At 35.5% G+C, this 19,499-nt stretch overlaps 1 protein-coding gene and 1 pseudogene across 1 annotated transcript in view; one reads left to right on the top strand and one right to left on the bottom strand.

Moving 5' to 3' along the window:
- Positions 1-3,253: 3,253 nt before the first annotated feature.
- LOC149789552 (uncharacterized) overlaps positions 3,254-19,499 on the top strand; it is a 47,195-nt gene continuing 30,949 nt past the window's right edge. Inside the window, exons 1-3 of the mRNA XM_089971575.1 lie at positions 3,254-3,304; positions 11,277-11,369; positions 15,099-15,191. Of these exons, the coding sequence (XP_089827701.1) occupies positions 11,288-11,369; positions 15,099-15,191 (175 nt within the window). The 5' untranslated portion in view covers positions 3,254-3,304; positions 11,277-11,287. The remainder of the gene's footprint in view (positions 3,305-11,276; positions 11,370-15,098; positions 15,192-19,499) is intronic.
- On the bottom strand, positions 15,939-16,016 carry LOC149789553 (small nucleolar RNA SNORD36; annotated as a pseudogene).

Genomic DNA, 19,499 nt, shown 5'->3' with positions numbered 1-19,499 from the left:
CCCCTTTCATTTATCATAAAGAGTATGATTAATTATAAAGTCTAGTGTAAGGTCTTTTCTCTTTTGCAAGCATAACAAACGTACACTGCCGTCATTTTTAAGAGTGCTCAATAAGCCATTATATTTTTCAACCTAACTTTATTTCACATTCAGTCCAAAACAACCGGACCTTAAGAGTCCAATTTTGCCTTTATCCTCCTTGCTTAGAAATAAAATAGCTTCTGCATGAAGTTTTCACTTATCAAGTTAAATTAAAACAGTTGTGTACGCTGTTTTCTTGGTACATACTCGCGGTAATAGAACCATACAATCAATAAAAACGGTATACAGGAAGTAACTGAATAACACATACAACTGGACAAACTTCACAATGTACATACTTTACACACAATCCAAAACGCCTTGTTAGCATAGAGTTTAAAAAAGTAAATTAAATCACACACGCTTACTATCCACCACGCCAACTATACCATCCGAGACATAAAGCAAGCTTTCTCACATACCCGAGGCCGAAAATCGAACCCATGCGGATGGAGATGAGATGCCAGTGAGATGTCACCTGGGGCCCCGATTAGAGTGCAGCTATGACGGACACTCACGACAGTCTTACGTCTGTGATAAGAACATTTGCTTTAACATGCTTGTTTCACCAGATAAATGGTTTGAAATTATTTGATTTTACAATTGAGGTTAAATATAAACAGAGGAATAATTTATGCATTTTGCAGTTGGTTAAAATAATACGTATCTTCATATCACAATAAAACATGAATCGTAACGAAAACTTTAAACTGGATAAATTAACGATAAAAATATTTAAGAAAAGATGCAAAAATACAATCATGAAAAGAAAACAAAATATGAGTACGTTATTAGAAACAAACAGTTAAAGCAACAAACTTAAAGGGTATATACAAACTGTTCAATAAATTCATTGAAGGATACTGGTGCCAACCTAAAAATAATTTGCTGAGAAAGTGAAAAGATCTTAAACTTGATTTGATATGATCTTTATGATTAATACTTTATAAATCTATAAATGTTGCCATATTTGGCTGTCTCTGCTAATATTAAAGGGCTATACTTGCATCTGTTGCTATCCCATATTATACTGATATTTGAACAGAAAGTGAAATTCTGTCTCTATCGTATTTCAAACACGCCATATTCAATTTTCAAATTATACCGCATGCACATCTTCCTGTTCCACCATGGCGTCTACAAGATGCTACCCTGAATTTAGTCAAAAGGATTACCAAGACATATAATGAGGCCATGTCACACCTAGTCTCAGGTGGGGGGGGGGGGGGGCAGCGGATATTTTTTTAAACCATGTCGCTGTTTCACACCTAGTCCCAGCCAAATCTAAAATTTTACCAGTCTGCTGATGTCAGCGTTTTGCTTACCAATTGAATAAGCTGAGCAAGTCCAAAAGAGCTGACCGATGTCAATACACGTTATGTTTTATTAATTTGCTGATTGGATAAAATCTGACGGTTTGGAATATTTCTCGTCCTCTATCAAGAGGGTTTGTAACATTTAAAGAATAATCGAATCCAAGGCCAGTTATGGAACATAAGGATCGATCTGCGACAAAACAGGTGCTATCCAACAAACTGCATGATAGCAATACAATGCATCATAATCGCCTAATTACTATACATCATGACATTATAAAAAAATACTTGGTCTTATCCAAGTTAACGCTGAACAATTGACTATATTTAGAATTATGTATCATACTGACATGAAAATTGTTTATTATATGCACAATTATAATTTGTAATATCCTTCTTTGGATTGTGCATAAAAGCACATTCAAATTTTAATATCATTGCCTATTATTTGTGTCATTATATATAGATGTGTGTGTGTGTGTGTGTGTGTTCCGATATGATTTTTTTCCGAAACAGGGCTTGAAACTTAGTTACGTTATCAATATGTTAAGACCTTCATTGAAAAACGGCAAGACAAAGGTCCCGCCCGCCATTTTTTATCACGAAAATATACAAATGGATGGAAAAATGAACTTACATTTACAACCGTCATCAAAGTGGTTAAGAATAAAGCTAGTCCGATAAATCAACCTCTTCCCGCCCCCTCCCCTCCCCCCCCCCCGAAAAAAATGTGTTGATCCTGATGGACCATATGTCGGTATGATGTCACGTGGTCATTAAAATGTTTAAACCTGCATACACTTTAGATACATACCGATAATTGGTGACAGCCATACCCATATTTAGTGCGAAATTCAAAATTGGCACAGGCGAGAGGGTTGTGCTATCAATCAATATAATAATGGTTGAGGTACTGAATTTTCGGCGAAGAGTTAAATGTGACCCTTATTAATGTAATACATATATACGAACGATCCAGGTCAATCATCTTTCATTACATTATAAATGATAAATTGATTACTTATTGCATTATATTGTTGTGTTCTAAGATGATTTCCTTCATACCCTACTTTCAAGTGGGTGTTGCCGGACCCCATTTCGGGTGCGAGAGGCTATCACGTGATTAGTCACTTTCGGGTTCCGAATTCCCAGGACTACTGTCAAAATTGTCAAGAGCATTTAGTTTATAAAATACTAATATTATCTTTAAAGTTATGTGTGTGTCTAATTTTTTTTGATATGTTTGAAAGTATTTTGCAGATACGACAATAAGAAACAGAGAACCCCAGTTTCAGAGATATTGTCAGTGACCCCACATGCACGTTAAAACGTGTGTGTGTGTGTGTGTGTGCGTGAGTGCGTGTGTGTGTGTGTGTGTGTGTGTGTGTGTGTTTTCAGTGTTTGGAATGAACTTCAAGTCATGCGCGAATTCACTGAGCAACAATGGCGACGTACTCTATCAAAATAGCAGTCGTCATCTTGTTCTGTAATAAACACCTTTTCAATCAATTTCTGATACATGATGCCTATTCACAGTGTTATTATCGATCTGGCTTGAGTATGAATGTTGTACAGGTATTGTCGGTTTAAGGACATTGCATAAGAAGGTAGGGCCGGTTGTAATGGGGGCAATGATATCCCAATATAGAGTTAAAAACTAGTCAATAAAATGGTAATCCGTTTAATAACCCATAAAAAGAATTTAACGTTTGTTATCAATGGACATAGGATGTAAAGAAAATGTAAAGGAAAAATGTAAGTACAGATAACCCATACTGAGTGTGGGTTGTTCCATACAAGCGTCATTGATTCATGTTGATTCATGTTTCTATTCATAATTGATTGAAATTGTGTGGAACCCGGATGTGCGTTCAGATTCGTGTTTATCTTTGCTTATTGTAACCATGGTAAGTAATACACAACAGCAAATAAATATTCGATCAGTCAACTCCAATAATTCATTGACCATTTTACCTATGAGAGTCGCGCTATTGCCACATTTGTAAATATTTATATCAAATAACATTTGTCAAATGCCGGATATCAGTTCTCGGTAGGAAGGACAAGCGATATATGACCAGTTGCATACATCCGGTAAGTGAGAAAGGATATTTTTCATAGGGATGAGCCAACAATTTGGTTACGGATCTAGACAGTGCGTTTTATTTGCTAGGCGAACACGCTTTGCAGTCAAAATTTTCACGCTAGGTGTCAAAGAATTTTTTTTTAGTCATTTTCAAAACCAAACCATCCATAGTACAGTGAAAGGGAATTTGGTGGGGTGGCGGGAAATGGGAATAGAGGAAGAGAACAAGAGAGAGAGAGAGATTGTGAATAATTTTCACAACATATCGAAAATAATATAAGAAGTAAAAAATGCTGAACTCCATGAGCGTGTTTATTCCTTTGTACCAGTAGTCATGGTTCATATATATATATATATATATATATATATATATATATATATATATATATAGTGTGTGTGTGTGTGTGTAGTATGTACGATATTTCAATGATATACCACAAGATGTATGAAATTTTCATTGAAAGGAAACGAGGCTTACATAACGAAGCGTATATCAATACATATATTTTATTTATGTCACACACAAAACTACAAAACACATATTTACCCTTTGAACGGAGCTGACATATGCTCCGTGCATTTGTGTGCTGATCGTGTGGATGAACTCATCACATCCCTGTGAGTGTGTTCGATACAAAATGTAGTTCGATACCTTTTCTTGTTGTTCACTATGACATTTGCACATTGATTAGCTGAGTATTTTCTTTTCGAATTTCTATTTTTATTTACATTGATTAAATCAATATAATACACAATTATGCGTTAAACATGAAATATTGTTTATATTAAGAAAGTAGAGCGCTACAAACACGTTAGCTTCTTGTTCACGCTGAACGCTGAGGCTTTTTAAGCGAAATGACGAACCAGCAAAAGGGTAATTAAAATATTGGTTCGGCCAGTGTGGGTATGTGAGAATGCTGACAGTCGGTTCCCGTGGGTCAGAGGTTCTTACCGAGAATTTCCTAGGTTGATCCTGCACCAGCTCTGCTTGTAGCCATATACTGTATAGCTTATATTGCGCTCAGAAAATGCATTACTGGTCTACTAGTGTACTTGCACATTTTGTTTTATGTGATAAATTTTGTCTTCCAGATCTGATTTGTAGAGGTATTCTATCACCGAGTGGTTTAAAGCGCTCTCCGTTTCGGATCACTGCCATCTCACCCACAGGGGCTCGTTACAGGTTAGAACCCCCATCCCTTGATTTTCTTTGTAACGAGCCCCTGTGGTCTCACCTCTGTCTGCGTGGGTTCGAATCTAATATTCGGCCAATATGGGTATGTGAGAAAGCTTGCCAGTAGCTTCTCGTGGGTCGGTGGTTCTTTCCGGGTGTTCCCGGCTTCTTCCTCCACCATTATTACTAGCAGCCATACTTAACCTATCGTGTGCTGAAAAATGGCGTTAAACCCCATAACAACAACATATATAAAATATCTCATCGTTAATGAAATCAATGACTACAAGACACTGATTCTTTCTTTTAGAACAAGGCAACGCGCTCCTAGCCGATTTTGCACTCGGCAATATCCATAAGACATAGCGGAAGTGCGGTGTAGCGAACAGTGCATTTCTACTTTCGTTGTTAGTTGCATTCATTAGTTGGTGCCGTGCGATCTCCAACCAGTGACATGGTGGATAGTCTACACTGAACATTTGAGAGACGACGATTTAGATACACTCTGTAAAATTAAACATTCATGTGGTATTACAACAATCAGACTCTTCTTGCCAAATGCAGCATCTAGTGTGTTTTCTCGCCTGATAACTGATTCATTGAATATCAGATCAACAAAAAACAAGGGTTACAGCAGGGCTACGAACGTGTAGATTGATAAAAGCCCTTTCAGAAGCGAGAGCTAGCGAAGTTAAAATATATATACATCTTTATCATGCTATAGTATTGGTTGTGAACCCCCTACGCCTATCCACAAAAGTACCCAGCAAAAGAACGGTCAATGGAAGCGGATGACTTAAGTGGGAAGGTGTTTGCAACCATAATATCCCAAAACGATTCTTGCTTTATCCTGACGAACGAGTGTGTGTGCGTGTGTGTGTGTCCCTTAGATTTTGGTTTTGCCCATTATCCCATTATTGTTTGGGCCTACCAACTGAAAAATATTCATTTGCATGCATATGCGTTTTTCATTCCTGTTCAATAATAATAATGACAAAACGAGTTTTCTTCTAAAGCGTTGGTATAGCTTCACAGTTTATATGGAGTTCTAAGGCGTCACAAATGATGTCAGCATATAAGTCAATAATTAAGTTATATAATTTTCATTGCAGAAATACTACATTGCATTTGTAATGTGTCAAACTTTATGATCATCCCTTAGTTGTAAAAGTAAGCGAAAAGGTCTGGTGCATTTGTATACTGTTGTTCAGACATGCAAAAGACTTCATGTGTGAATACCATATCTACTGTAAATGCATGAAAAACATTTGTCATACTCGTATTACAGGAACTAAATACACCATCATGCAGTATTGCTGTTCAATGTTAGACTGATATTATACTTTAAAAAAACACAAGCAAACGAAACACATAATATGTTATTAACTAGGTTCGGTATGATCATGTAAGCATTTGACTCGGAAGACCAAGCACTGGTAAACTTTTATTAGTTAGCAATGATACGCTTAATTAATATACATATTCAAGAGAAATCAACATATGTGTGAACAACACGATGATCTGTATACACGTATGTAAAATTTCACCTACTACACAGCTGGTCAAGCAAATGTTCAGCAAGTATAGGAAGCAACAAAGTCATAGCAAACTTTCACGTACTTGTTAGCATTCATACATTACATTCATTTAAGAAAATGAGCTTACTTTTTCAATGTTACCTATGCAAAAGTCCGTTTTAAAAGGTTGATAAACATATTTAAACTATGTACAGGTGACCTGAAATTTCAAGCAATAGCAGTAATGCTAATTTTGCTCGGCACATTTATTTTTCTCTTTTCTTCAGATCAATGTCTGCGGCATGATGCCCAGTGCTAGGCGTCACTATAAACTGTCACACTGCAGACATCGTAGCGATATGACTGAAAAATTGTTAAAGCTACGTTTAAAATCAAAATCACACACACACACACACAAACACACGCACACAGAGTTTCATTAACTTTCTTCAGTATAATGTCAGCTTGAATATGCAGTGAATGACATGTTTCAGTTTCTTGAACTACTGGGGTAACAAATTCTTTTCAGACTATGTCGAAGAGTTGATTACTCTGCTGGAGGAAGTGGACAGGAAGCCCGTCAGTTGATAAACAGCTATTGCAACCTCTATGCAGCCATATATCTATTATGACTGAAAAAAAGAATATACGGCAAATTTTCAAGCTTGATTAAAGTTATTTCATGTATCCCTGTTTTCTGTTACTTATTTCATGTTATCAGAGTCAAGGCCTTTAGCATAACGTTAGATTTTACGACAACCAGTGTTAGGAAGCTAAATTAATCAAAAGTGAACATGAACATACAGCAATATGTTCATAAAGTCATAGTATAGAATCTGTTCAAGAAATGAAATAATAGAGGATTACATATTTCTTCACGAGAATTTACAATATAATGGACATAAGATTTCAGCAGCATTTATTATCAAAATGAAAGGTTTGGGTTAAAATTACACACTCAAGTGAAGTGGTACATTTTGTCAATAGAGGAGAGATTTTATGAAAAAGAACATTACGAATAACTTTCACATGTGTATAAAGCAATTACTTGTCCCAAAATCGACCATGATAATGGCACCATAACTACTGTAAGAATATTTTGCCTACAAGTGTTCATGTACTCAAACAGACTTGCCTTCCGATTTCCATATTGCTGTCTGTGGGCACAGTATACTGCTTCCAGAACATATTCATCCAAGCCAACAGTCTGAAATATAGGTTGATTGTATCCAAAATCATATTGACTGGTTCTTTGCAGCATATACACCTACTGACTGGTTGTTTACATTATCTACACCTATTGATTGGTTCTTTACATCATCTACACTTATTGACTGGCTGTTTACAGCATCTACACGTATTGAATGGTTCTTTACAGCATCTGCACTTAATTACTGGTTCTTTACTGCATCTACACTTATTGACTGGTTCTTCACTGCTGCAATTTCCACAGGTACACCAATATTCCTGGTTATTACACTCCATCGTTCATTATTGTGTTAGAGAGCAAACTTGTGGGTAAAATTTATGAGAAGATATTGCATGTTAAAATATGAAACATATTTATATCTGATGCACGGTTAGACTGTTGTTCTATCTTTTGTACCACAATAATGAACATTTAGTCAGCAATATATTATTCTCAAGATTTTTTCCCCATAATTCTGTATACTTCCTCTGCCACTAGTATTATACACCCATACACACAGATCAAATATATGCACTTATTGACTGGTTCTTTACAGCATCTACACTTATTGACTGGCTCTTTACAGCATCTACACGTACTGACTGGTTCTTTACAGCATCTACACTTATTGACTGGCTCTTTACAGCATCTACACGTATTGACTGGTTCTTTACATCAGCTACATGTTTAACTGGTTCTTTACAGCATCTACACGTATTGACTGGTTCTTTACAGCATCTACATGTTTAACTGGTTCTTTACAGCATCTACACTTACTCACTGGTTCTTTACAGCATTTTCATTTATTGACTGGTTCTTTACAGCATCTACACGTATTGACTGGGTATTTACATCATGAACACTTATTGACTAGTTCTTTACAGCATCTACACTTATTGACTGGGTATTTACAGCATCTATACTTATTGACTGGATCTTTACAGCATCTACAATTACTGACTGGTTCTTTACAACATCTACATTTATTGACTGGTTCTTTACAGCATCAACACTTATTAACTGCTTCTTTACTATTGCAATTACACATATGAAATACATTTATATCTGATGCACGGTTAGAGCTTTGTTCTATCTTTTGTACAACAATAATGAATATTTAATCAGCAATGTATTATTTTCAAGATCTGATTTCCCATAAATCTGTATACTTCCTCTGCCACTAGTATTATACACCCAGACGCACAGATAAAATATATGCTTGTTAAATATTTGGATACACCAGGTCTATGATTACATTTTTTCTTTTTAATAAAGTTCTTCAATTTTCTATCTGTGGAGTGTAGTAAACAATCACACTGATGTCTGCATTTCATCGCGGTTTCAAAGAACAAGTTTTAATCATAAAGTTAATAAAGTATATATTTCTACACCTCTCAGAGTCTGAGTCGTAAGTCCTTAATTTTAACACCACTAGTTACTGATGAATCTGCTCTGAAGACATATGGGTTTCGCCTAAATTCGTCACCTTCTCTTTTCATTATGTAACTGAAATAACATGAATTAAAGAATAATAATAATAATGCTGATAATTGCCATAACGTTAAAAGTAATTGCCATAATGATAATAGTAATTACCATAATGAATATAGTAATTATCATAATGAATACAGTAATTACCATACTGAATATAGTAATTACCAAAATGAATATAGTAATTACCATAATGATACTAGCAACTGCCATAGTGAATATAGTAATTACGAGAATGAATATAGTAATTACCATAATCAATATAGTAATTATCTAAATGAATATAGTAATTACCATAATGAATATAGTAACTACCATAATGAATATAGTAATTACCATAATGAATATAATAATATCCAGAATAAATATAGTAATTACCAGAATGAATATAGTATTTACCATAATGAATAGACCAAACGCTGCTCAACCTAATCATGCCTCATTAGGATCTTCGTTCTCGCTCACATCCTCGTTTCGTTCGGGCTTAAATTGGTACTGTCTGACATCGACGAGCAGAATCTTCTTAAGATTCATTACGTTGACCATCTTCTTGGAGTTCACCTTCCTCACAGGACGAACATGAACATAACAGAGTTGATGTAAATTCGCGAGAATCATCACTAGATTCAGCCATCATCACTGCATACGCTAATCTTAAGGGACTTCCTGACTGTACGTCACTTGCGGAAATCCTATTATCACCGAAAGAATAAAATATTTCCGGTTATACATGATAAATGTACAAATTAACTTCATTTTCCTTTCTCACTTAAAATATGCATGTTTAATGCAAATTTCTGAACTATTTAGTGTAAAATGAACATGCTGATATATAGTGTGTATTCTGTATTATATATTTATAGGAGACCTTTAAAATAAATTGAAAAAATAAAGCCAACATACTTGCCAAGCAAGGTCATTGAAAAAAATTATATAGGAAAAATACCTCTAGATCACCTTCTAAACAGAATAAATGGAGTTATGGAAAGATTGTGAATATTCAGTATCAGAATCATATGTTTTAATTAATAAATTCATTTTTCAATGGTGTATCAAAGTGTTCCATTTTATTTATCCTTCTAAAGCAATTCAGTTCAACGTTGTTCAATGTCATTTATGTGTGTGTGTGTGTTCTATGTCATTTATGTGTGTGTGTGTGTGCTATGTCATGTATGTGTGTGTGTGTTCAATGTCATTGATGTGTGTGTGTTCTATGTCATTTATGTGTGTGTGTGTGTTCCATGTCATTTATGTGTGTGTGTTCTATGTCATTTATGTGTGTGTGTGTGTTCTATGTCATTTATCTGTGTGTGTGTGTGTGTGTGTTCTATGTCATTTATGTGTGTGTGTGTGTGTGTTTGTGTTCTATGTCATTTATGTGTGTGTGTGTGTGTGTTTGTGTCATAGTTTCAGCACTATAGAGTCATATTGATACCATGTCTTCAGTGCTGCAGTTTATAGTGATGTAGCACACTGGGTCACCATGCCCCAGACACATTACATCATTTCCGGTTAGATTATCTTGACTCTTAATGCTGAGCTCCAAGCGAGACAGCTTTTAATACCAATTGTATAAGTCTTTGGAATGACTCGGCCGTGGTTTGAACACGCTACCTATCGCATACGAGGCGGACGCTCTAACCACTTAGGCCAACAGAACGGTCCATTTCACTTTTAGAACATGCATCTTTAGTTTGACTTGAATTTGATCCTCGACAACTTTTCGTGCTTTTGGGGGAAATGTGCCGTTTCTGGAGAGAAATTATGTGTAGACAGAATATACTTAAACTTGGAAGGGTATGGTTTAAACCGATATTAATCGGGTAGGGAGTTTCTTACGCAACCCAGAGAGCTACCCTACGTCCTGCACACTGGGATACGCGGTAGCTCAATTGACGGAATCCGATTCATAATCCAAAGGTCGCATGTTCGTTAAAACTAACAAGAAAAAACTGAAATAAACGATTATGAGCATCATCATAACATGTGTCTGTAACTATGTGCATACTATTATTCGTCCTGATTCTCATTTTTTATTATATTATGTAGAAAAAGGATAAAACGAATAATATACAAAATAAAAAGTGACATAATGGTAATCTGTCTATCTATCTATCTATCTATCTATCTATATCTATCTATCTATCTATCTATCTATCTATCTAGTTCCATGGGAGATTTACATTAACCTTTCTTATATGAAACGATAATAAAATAACGCAAACATTTAGTGTCAGCGCCGTTTCATTTAACAGAAAGTATGTCAGAAATATGTTCTAGATACTAAAGAAAACTGTTGTGTCCATTCCAATTAGCATAATTCTGGGAAAAAAGCATTAATAACCTGTCCGTAAGATGTATCTTATTTTGACGAAACCATTATTTAATTTGTACCACTTATTATCAATTACTGTCCTTCCAGATATTATCAACATGGGATGTTCCGCATCACAGTCATCAGCAAACCCCATTAACAAGAGGACAGTTCTAAACTTGTCACCATCTCCTATTTATGGTAAGAAAAGACATGAACATATTGTCAGAGTCTTTTGCAAACGAGTTATGTCTATTAGTTCAGAAAACGACCCCAACGTACGCTAACAAAGCGTGAACCGGAAGTTTGCTGGTTTTTTTGATTAGCTGTTTACGAACAAATCCAGATTAAAGCAAGTTCTTTAATATGTGTTTTTTATGTGCGATGCGCTCCATGTGGTGTTAGCTATTTATTTGTCTGGTACCTTAACAGATTTAGAGACCAGTCGTTTTAAAAAAGATGTTCATGTGATCTTGTGAACGGATTTGAATAGTCCTTCTCTAAAACTCCGGTAACATGCCACAATTGGAATCTACAATATGCGTTGAAAAGTTCCCAGATTAGTACTTGACTACACTGGAAAACTATTTATTCTGGGTTCTCGTTGTAAGTTCATGCTCATAGTCAACCTTGAAAAACAATGACGTCACATAATGGTAAAAACTTTTGTAAGAGTATAGTATACTGAGAACAAAATGTCTTCTTTAAACAGATGGAAGCGGGTAGATTTCTAATTGTTTACGGTACCCGGTCTTACCTAATAGTAACGAATGTTGGCTGCAAATATACGTAATGATCCAAATCACCGTAACTATGAAAAACAGTAAATATAAATATTTGTACAACTACCAATACCAAAATAGGACCATATTGAATTAATTAATAATATATTTTACGTGAAAATGACTAATTGCGGTGGAATGTACAATATGTGGCGCCTTAACGGTAAACTGACTGATTTTTGTATTTCAGCCCCAAACTGTAGCAACGTTTATGGGTTGTAGAAGTAATATTTTCTAAATACGTTAGTGTTGATATACGAATATGTATTTCTCAGCTTTAATACACCCACTGTTTTTTCATTAAATTACCTTGACAAATTACAAAAGTAGATTATCTGGACACTTTTTCCACCATATGGCCCAAACAGTTAAAGACCCACTTTCTAATTGTTTTAGGCTAGTTAACATACCCATCAGCACTATATATCTTTATATCCCCCTCTGTATGTCTGTCTCTCTGTATGTGTCTCTCTCTCTCTCTCTCTCTCTCTATATATATATATATATATATATATATATATAACGTGTTTGTTTTGTTTACTTCATCCTTCAAATTTATATTATTTAAGGTAAATAAAGCAAAGTATCAGGGCTTGCAAAAGTTCTGGCAATATACAAATAAATAAATTAAAAAAATTAAATAATCGAACGACTAATGAACTAAGAAGAGAAAATGTGAGATACAAGATTGAGCAATCTTCAAACATAATTATCATAATGAGGGTAGTTAGCAAAATAAACAAGAGGAAAGATTTAGAGATGCATTTCAAGATATAAAAACTGGATTATTACAGAATTGGCATCTCTAAAAGTATTATTAGACATAAAGATCAGACCAATGATGTGGCCATCTTATGAAGCCTAGAAGTTCCAGTATTTATCAGATTAACTATGAGACTCTCTCAGGAAGCCTGGCCGGTCCAGTGGTTTTATGACTAATGAGGAGGCACTCTCATGAAGCCTGGCAGGTCCAGTGGTTTTATGACTAATGAGGAGGCACTCTCATGAAGCCTGGCAGCTCCAGTGGTTTTATGACTAATGAGGAGGCACTCTCATGAAGCCTGGCAGGTCCAGTGGTTTTATGACTAATGAGGAGGCACTCTCATGAAGCCTGGCAGCTCCAGTATTTATCAAACTGATGAGGAGGCCATCTCCTGAAGCATAACAGTTCTAGTATTATCAGAATAACGAGGAGGCCCTCTCATGAAACCTGACAGGTCCAGTGTTTTATGACGAATGAGTAGGCCCTGTCATGAAGCCTAGCAGGTCAAGTATTTATCATGCCAATGAGGAAGCCTTCTCATGAAGCCTCTCAGTTCCAGTATTTATCAGATTAATAAGGAGGTCATTTCATAAAGCACGGCAGGTTCAGTGATGTATTATTGATGAGGAGGCTCTTTTATCAAGCATGGCAAGTCCATTATTTATCAAACTAATGTGGAGGTCATCTCAACAATTGCAATCGATATTTGTGAAGCCAAAGAAGAAAGAAACGTGGTAGCTATTGACTACTTTTCACGCTATTTGGAAATTTTGCATCTAACAAAAACAATCTCCCAGCAGGTAATTGAAAAACTAAAGAACACATTTGCACTATGGGAAATCCCAGCAATCGAAGTATCAGACAATGGGACCCAGTTCAATTCCTCATAATTCAGGGAGTTTGCTGAGAAATACAACTTCAAAGAAGTATTTACCAGTCCTCACTACCCACAAGCGAATGGTAAGGCAGAAAGTTGTGTCAAAATAGCAAAGTCCATACCTAAGCAGGATGATTTATTCCTTGCCTTGATGGCTTATAGAGCCGATGGCTGCGACAGGTGCCAGCCCAGCCCAGTTGATGATGACGCCAGATGAGGACCACCTAACCCATTATTGAAAAAAGTTAAACCCCAAGTGGCCAAACCTAAATAGCATCAGGCAGGGAGATCTTAAGACAAAACAAAGATATTAATTTGTTTACAACCGGCGCCATTCTACACATAATATGCCAGATATTACTGAGCGAGACAGCATCAGAATCAAATGGCATGGAAATGATAACACGTGGTCAATACCAGGCATAGTTATTCAAGCCGACAATGGCGTAAGAAGCTACTTGATAAAAACTCCCTAAGGGATGTACAGGCGCAATCGAATCCATGTATAGCGGATGAAAAGCCCTGCGAATCTACTTCCAGACAAATACGTCTACATACATTGCAACAAAGTACTCACAGTGTTCTGTCTGGAATTATTTGGAGCCTGTGCCACCATCTGATCATTCTACCACCCAGCGTGACACAGTGCAGCCATCCCGCAGCAAGCAAGTTGTACCCAACCGTCCAAACACACCAGTACGGACGTTAAGTATAAGAACCAGCCATATTTAACGATTTTGTGTAAGAAAGTGACTTTTATAAATGTGCCAAAGTATTGTTTAATATTCGATTTCTGAATTATTGCAATAGAATTGGACTTTTCGGTTTTCTATAGTAGCAGAATCAGGACTGTACTATGCTCGTTTACAGTAACATATTATTTAAATCAATTCCGTTAAATTCTTTCAGTGGACAGCTCAGATACATAGAGAGAAAATTCATTGCTTACTTATTTAATGTTCATTTTTTGGGGGAACTGATTCATTTCGTTTTCTTATGTACTCATAAGCAAAATCAGATCATCTTAAAAGCGAGAAGATGTGTGGTATACTAGTTTACTTGGCAGTTCTAACTAATAACTGCTCCCCTTTGTAGCTGCAACATTAAATATTGACTGCTACCGGAGGCAGGGGGGCGTTGCGATCCATCTTGGAAGCCTATTGGTGTGTGTTCAGAACGTTTGTGAGTAAATATTTGTAGTGTACCAACTTAAGACTCCCTCATTTTCATGACATTACTTCGCATTCAGAGGCCCTAGGTTCGATACCTAGCAGACACTCATTATTTAGCACTAGGGTGTGAATAGTTGTTGTACTATTTGTGACAATGAATGTCCCTACATTCGTCAACCATAGGGATTTTAATATACATCCTCGTAATAATATATAAATATAAACTAATCTTTGTTTGAAGAACGCAAGCATATATAGACCATAACCTTACCCTAACGATGATCTATATTTAAGAACGCAAGAAAATATATATTTCATTTATTAATTTACTTCTAGGTACAGACGACATGAAATGTTCCTCATCATGTCCATCCGGAAACCCCAAGAGAGAAAACACAATTCTTTCAGCCCCTCCGACACTTGCTAATGGTAAATATATAATGCTTTTTTAGTTCGCAATTTTGCTCTTTTTGAGAGCGTCTGCTAAAAAACAGTTGTGACTAGGAACGGGAAAGATACCCCGACTTGCGCAAACAACCATTGAACAGGTGGTTTGGTTGTTCCTTAAGTAGCTGTTTGCAAACACTAAATCCAAAAAGACAAGGTATTTAATGTATCGTGCATTTTTGTAGATGCTTTTTGGTTACTTGTGGCATATTGAAATAATTTAAATAACAAGTTCTTTAATGTATCGTGTATTGTTTTGAAATGCTTTTTGTTTACTTGTGGTGGCATATTGAAAATAATTAAGATACTGAACAAACATTTACTTTCGTAAATGTTTTTAATCTACCTACTAGTATTATGTTTCCTTTATAGAATATTTTCATACAAACATTCACATCGAACGTATTAGAAAAAGACAAATATACGTTATGTTTACGTTGCCCGTATGCATAAATGACCATTTTAATTGATAGTTTACTATGCTTATCATAGTTCGTTTCATTCCACTGATGAAAACTCTCATAAAGCTAATTATTAATGATTACCTAAGAAAATCAATGACAAGAGAGAGAGAGAGAGAGAAGTCAAGTTATTTTCTTAAGATCTCCAATAAATGTTTGCCTGATAAGTTTTGAAGCAGTTATAGTCTGAGTATAGCCAAATTCTATGTTGATATTAAAAATAGAATTCGACATCTTATAGAATTGCATCTTTTTTAAATTTCAGGTTACTGATCAGTATTAACAAGACCTAAACTTTTGATACTTCAAGCCGATATCAGTCGATGAAATTCTGACTTAATATCATAATGTTTTACTCCTTTTGTTGGCGCTCTACAGTTTTCACATTTTGGCGCTCTACAGTTTCACATTTTGCATAGGGTTACACTTTTAAAGAAAAAGAATTTCCCAAGCTTTTCTCATTCGTTTTACTGGGTATTTAAATAATTCAAATAACCTTTAATTCCCTTTATTTTGTTGTATTAGTTATGGGTGTAATATGGGTTATAGAGTATACAGCTTGGCCTTACTCCAGATGTGCACCTTTCAAAAAAGTCTAGCTCAACTTGGTCTTTCTCACCACCTGAACTTCAGCGGTAAATTGTATAAAAAAAGAGCCGATAACTTTTTTTACATTTTATATATTTGTTAATTCATTCATTCCATTTTCGGATGCTGGCATTGTTTAATCTGGCAAAAGTAATTTTCCCTATTTTAATAGCTGATATGGATAGTGTACTTTAGACTAATTCAGACGGATTTGTTAGCACAAGAGAGCAGTCATTTTAGTTAGCAGTGTGCTTAGATCATGTACAATTTCCAAAAGCATAATATCCAAAGAAATATGATCCACATAATAACTGGTGAGCGCCCCCTTTATGGTGTGTTGAAAATATTAAAAAGCTGAAAATCACTACAAAATTAATCATAGTAGTTTACGGAATGAAAGTCGCGGTGTTTAAACTGCCCTTTAGGAGTGGTTCACAGAGAGGCGATGGAGAAAACGGTATACGACAAGAACTGCAGATTCGTATCAGGGCAGTTAATATGAAATCACGGAATGCTCATGACTGTTTCGTATCAGGAGCACAGTTTTAATTCATAATCAAATCATTTCCCCATTCATAGTTTTATTGTCCTATTTAATGCGATGCCAGCTAGAGCAGCTAAATCCAGCATACTTCTTTTTCATTTTAAAAGATCCATATTTAATTTGATTTGCTTTCATTTTTAACGTCAGATCAGATCATGAGAGATTATGTCTTACATTTTTATATAAAATGTTCTAACATTTAGCATAATGTGACATATTCTTGATAACTGAGAGTGCCATACGATGTGGTATTAGTTTAACAGCAGATATATATGAAATTAAAATGAAAACAGAACAGATGTGAAACTATCTTGTACACAGCACATGCTATAATACCTGTATCATACAACCAGTGTGAAATACCATGAACAAACCAGGTGCGAACATATTTTCTACACATAATTCGTAGAGAAAGGTATCCTGCAAACACAGCAAATATTATTCGCTGAATGAATGGGACAACTTTGAATGATGATGTTCTCATTACTGGTATAAAAGATTGGTGTTCACGTCACATAATTAACATGTCATGGTGCTTTTCAATAACATGAAGAACAAATAATAAATCAAATTACTACGTTCCTTCTTGGCTGCAGAAGAAACAAGATGGAGTTTTTGTTACACGCATTTGATGGCTAGATAGGGCCATCATAAAGTTGATTGACAACTACATGTTTTCTTCGAACATCGTTTCCACGCATCCAACTAACAATACCACGCAACACATTTCTGGGCCAAGTTCTCGAGGCCAGATACAGCTGATGCCGTGTAATACATGGACTATATTATTTAAGCAAATATGGAACCAATACCAAATTTCATGTTAATTATGCTTGCACGAGAAAAGACACAAAACATTTGTTTATATGTTTAAACTGTACTACATCATTAATGAGAGCGGATGATTACAATTCTGATTAAATAAACCATTACGCTTCATTCTTTTTAAAACTCACTCTCAAAACTGATAGTTGTTGCCGTAGGTTATAATTGTTTGTGATACTTGAATCTTGTTCTACTGTGGGTTCGGATTTGTAGAGTCGAACCAATTAATACACACTCCTATATGAAGTACGTGGTGGTCATAGAGACGACCCTTTTTATCGGATCCCATGATGTACTTCGTGATAGATCATTGGTACTTAAACGGAATAACGTCTATTCGTTTCCTTTTCAAATTACTTTTAATAATACGTTGTGTGGTGTTTCCGAATGCTTAACCTAGGGGAACTAAATGGAAATTCAACTTTCACATCCCAAAAGAATACATTGTTGTCTCGTCCGTCTCATCTTACCTGCTTAAATAGGATGGCTTCCTAAACCCTATATGTTTACTTACCTGCCTGCTTTAATACATACATACATACATACAACCGCTTCTGTGGTCTAGTGGTTAGAGCGTCCACCTCAGATGTGGGAGGTCGTGGGTTCGAACATATACATATATATAGAAACACTAAAACGCATAAACCTACCCGTTTGCATGCATATAATTATGGATTATGATAAAACCCAAATACACAGCATTGATATATAACCTGTAGAGTAAAACATGTGCTTAAATACGGGCATCTTCGGCAGCATTCGACGTGTTTTCTTTGTATTATTATAAGAAAATAGTACATGAACTATGATATATATTCCTGCTTTGATTGAAGCATGAAAAGCAGATGTGATGAAATAGAGCTTGAACTTGAAAACCATAGCAATAATAATAATAATAATACTAACGAATTAAACAAATCGTTTACTTTCATCTCGTGGGGTTAGTTTGAGATCTCGCCAAATTCCTGATTCAATATTTAAACCTTGACATCATTAGTTTTTAAAGGGATTTTCAAAATCTTTCACTGTATCTATATGCAAATATTCCATATAGCCAAATTTTAATGACACATTTCTATAGAACTAAGTAAATATTAGGTTATATATGACACGTATATTATCCACTGCCTGAGGAGATAGAGAGATCGGCTAAATTCAGTATTGCAGAATTTGGAAAAATATTTTGACTGTAAGATATATTCTGTACTTCACCGTATAGAAAATCTATTTGCTTGGAAGGATTTTGCAAAACGTTGAGTGAAACCGTTTAAAAATATTTCGTTCATATCGATTTTGGAGATAATAAAATTTCAGTGCAAGAATGTGCCAAAGCATATAAACTTAAGCAAGTATTTACATCTAACATCGCGTGGAGTGGATATTGTCTGCCTACCTTTGAGAATATTGCAATTTAATCCTTCGACCCTGTCTTTTGCATAGGCCTGCTTACGGGATCTGCATTTGAAACCACTCCAAATTACTTATTGTCAAATGTGTTGCGCAGTAGAAGATATGTAGTGGCCTGATTGAGAACACGCATAATTATATGCATCGGAAATGGGGCCGACTCAACGACGTAGGACACCATTGAATATGCCAGCTGCCACCTTACCCCATAACACATCGACTAGTCCCATATCATTATAGACTGATATAACGTAGTTGTGACTATATACATTCGTTGTAGCAGACGCACACGCCTATCGACCCAGTAAGAAACTCTCAGCAAATGCAAAGCCAGTTCTGATTCTTTTGATAAAATTCAAGGCATATAGGACATCATATTCTGCGTTAAAAATCTTAACGAAACAGAGCAGAAAGTGCTTACATTGGATCGTACATGGTGATGAATTAGTTTTCAAGATGAGGAAT

The sequence above is a fragment of the Sinohyriopsis cumingii genome, chromosome 10 (assembly GCF_028554795.1).
Source record: "Sinohyriopsis cumingii isolate HCF-2022 chromosome 10, ASM2855479v2, whole genome shotgun sequence".
NCBI lineage: Eukaryota > Metazoa > Mollusca > Bivalvia > Unionida > Unionidae > Sinohyriopsis > Sinohyriopsis cumingii.
Note: the sequence above shows the minus strand (reverse complement) of the source record. Positions and strands in the feature narration are given on the sequence as shown.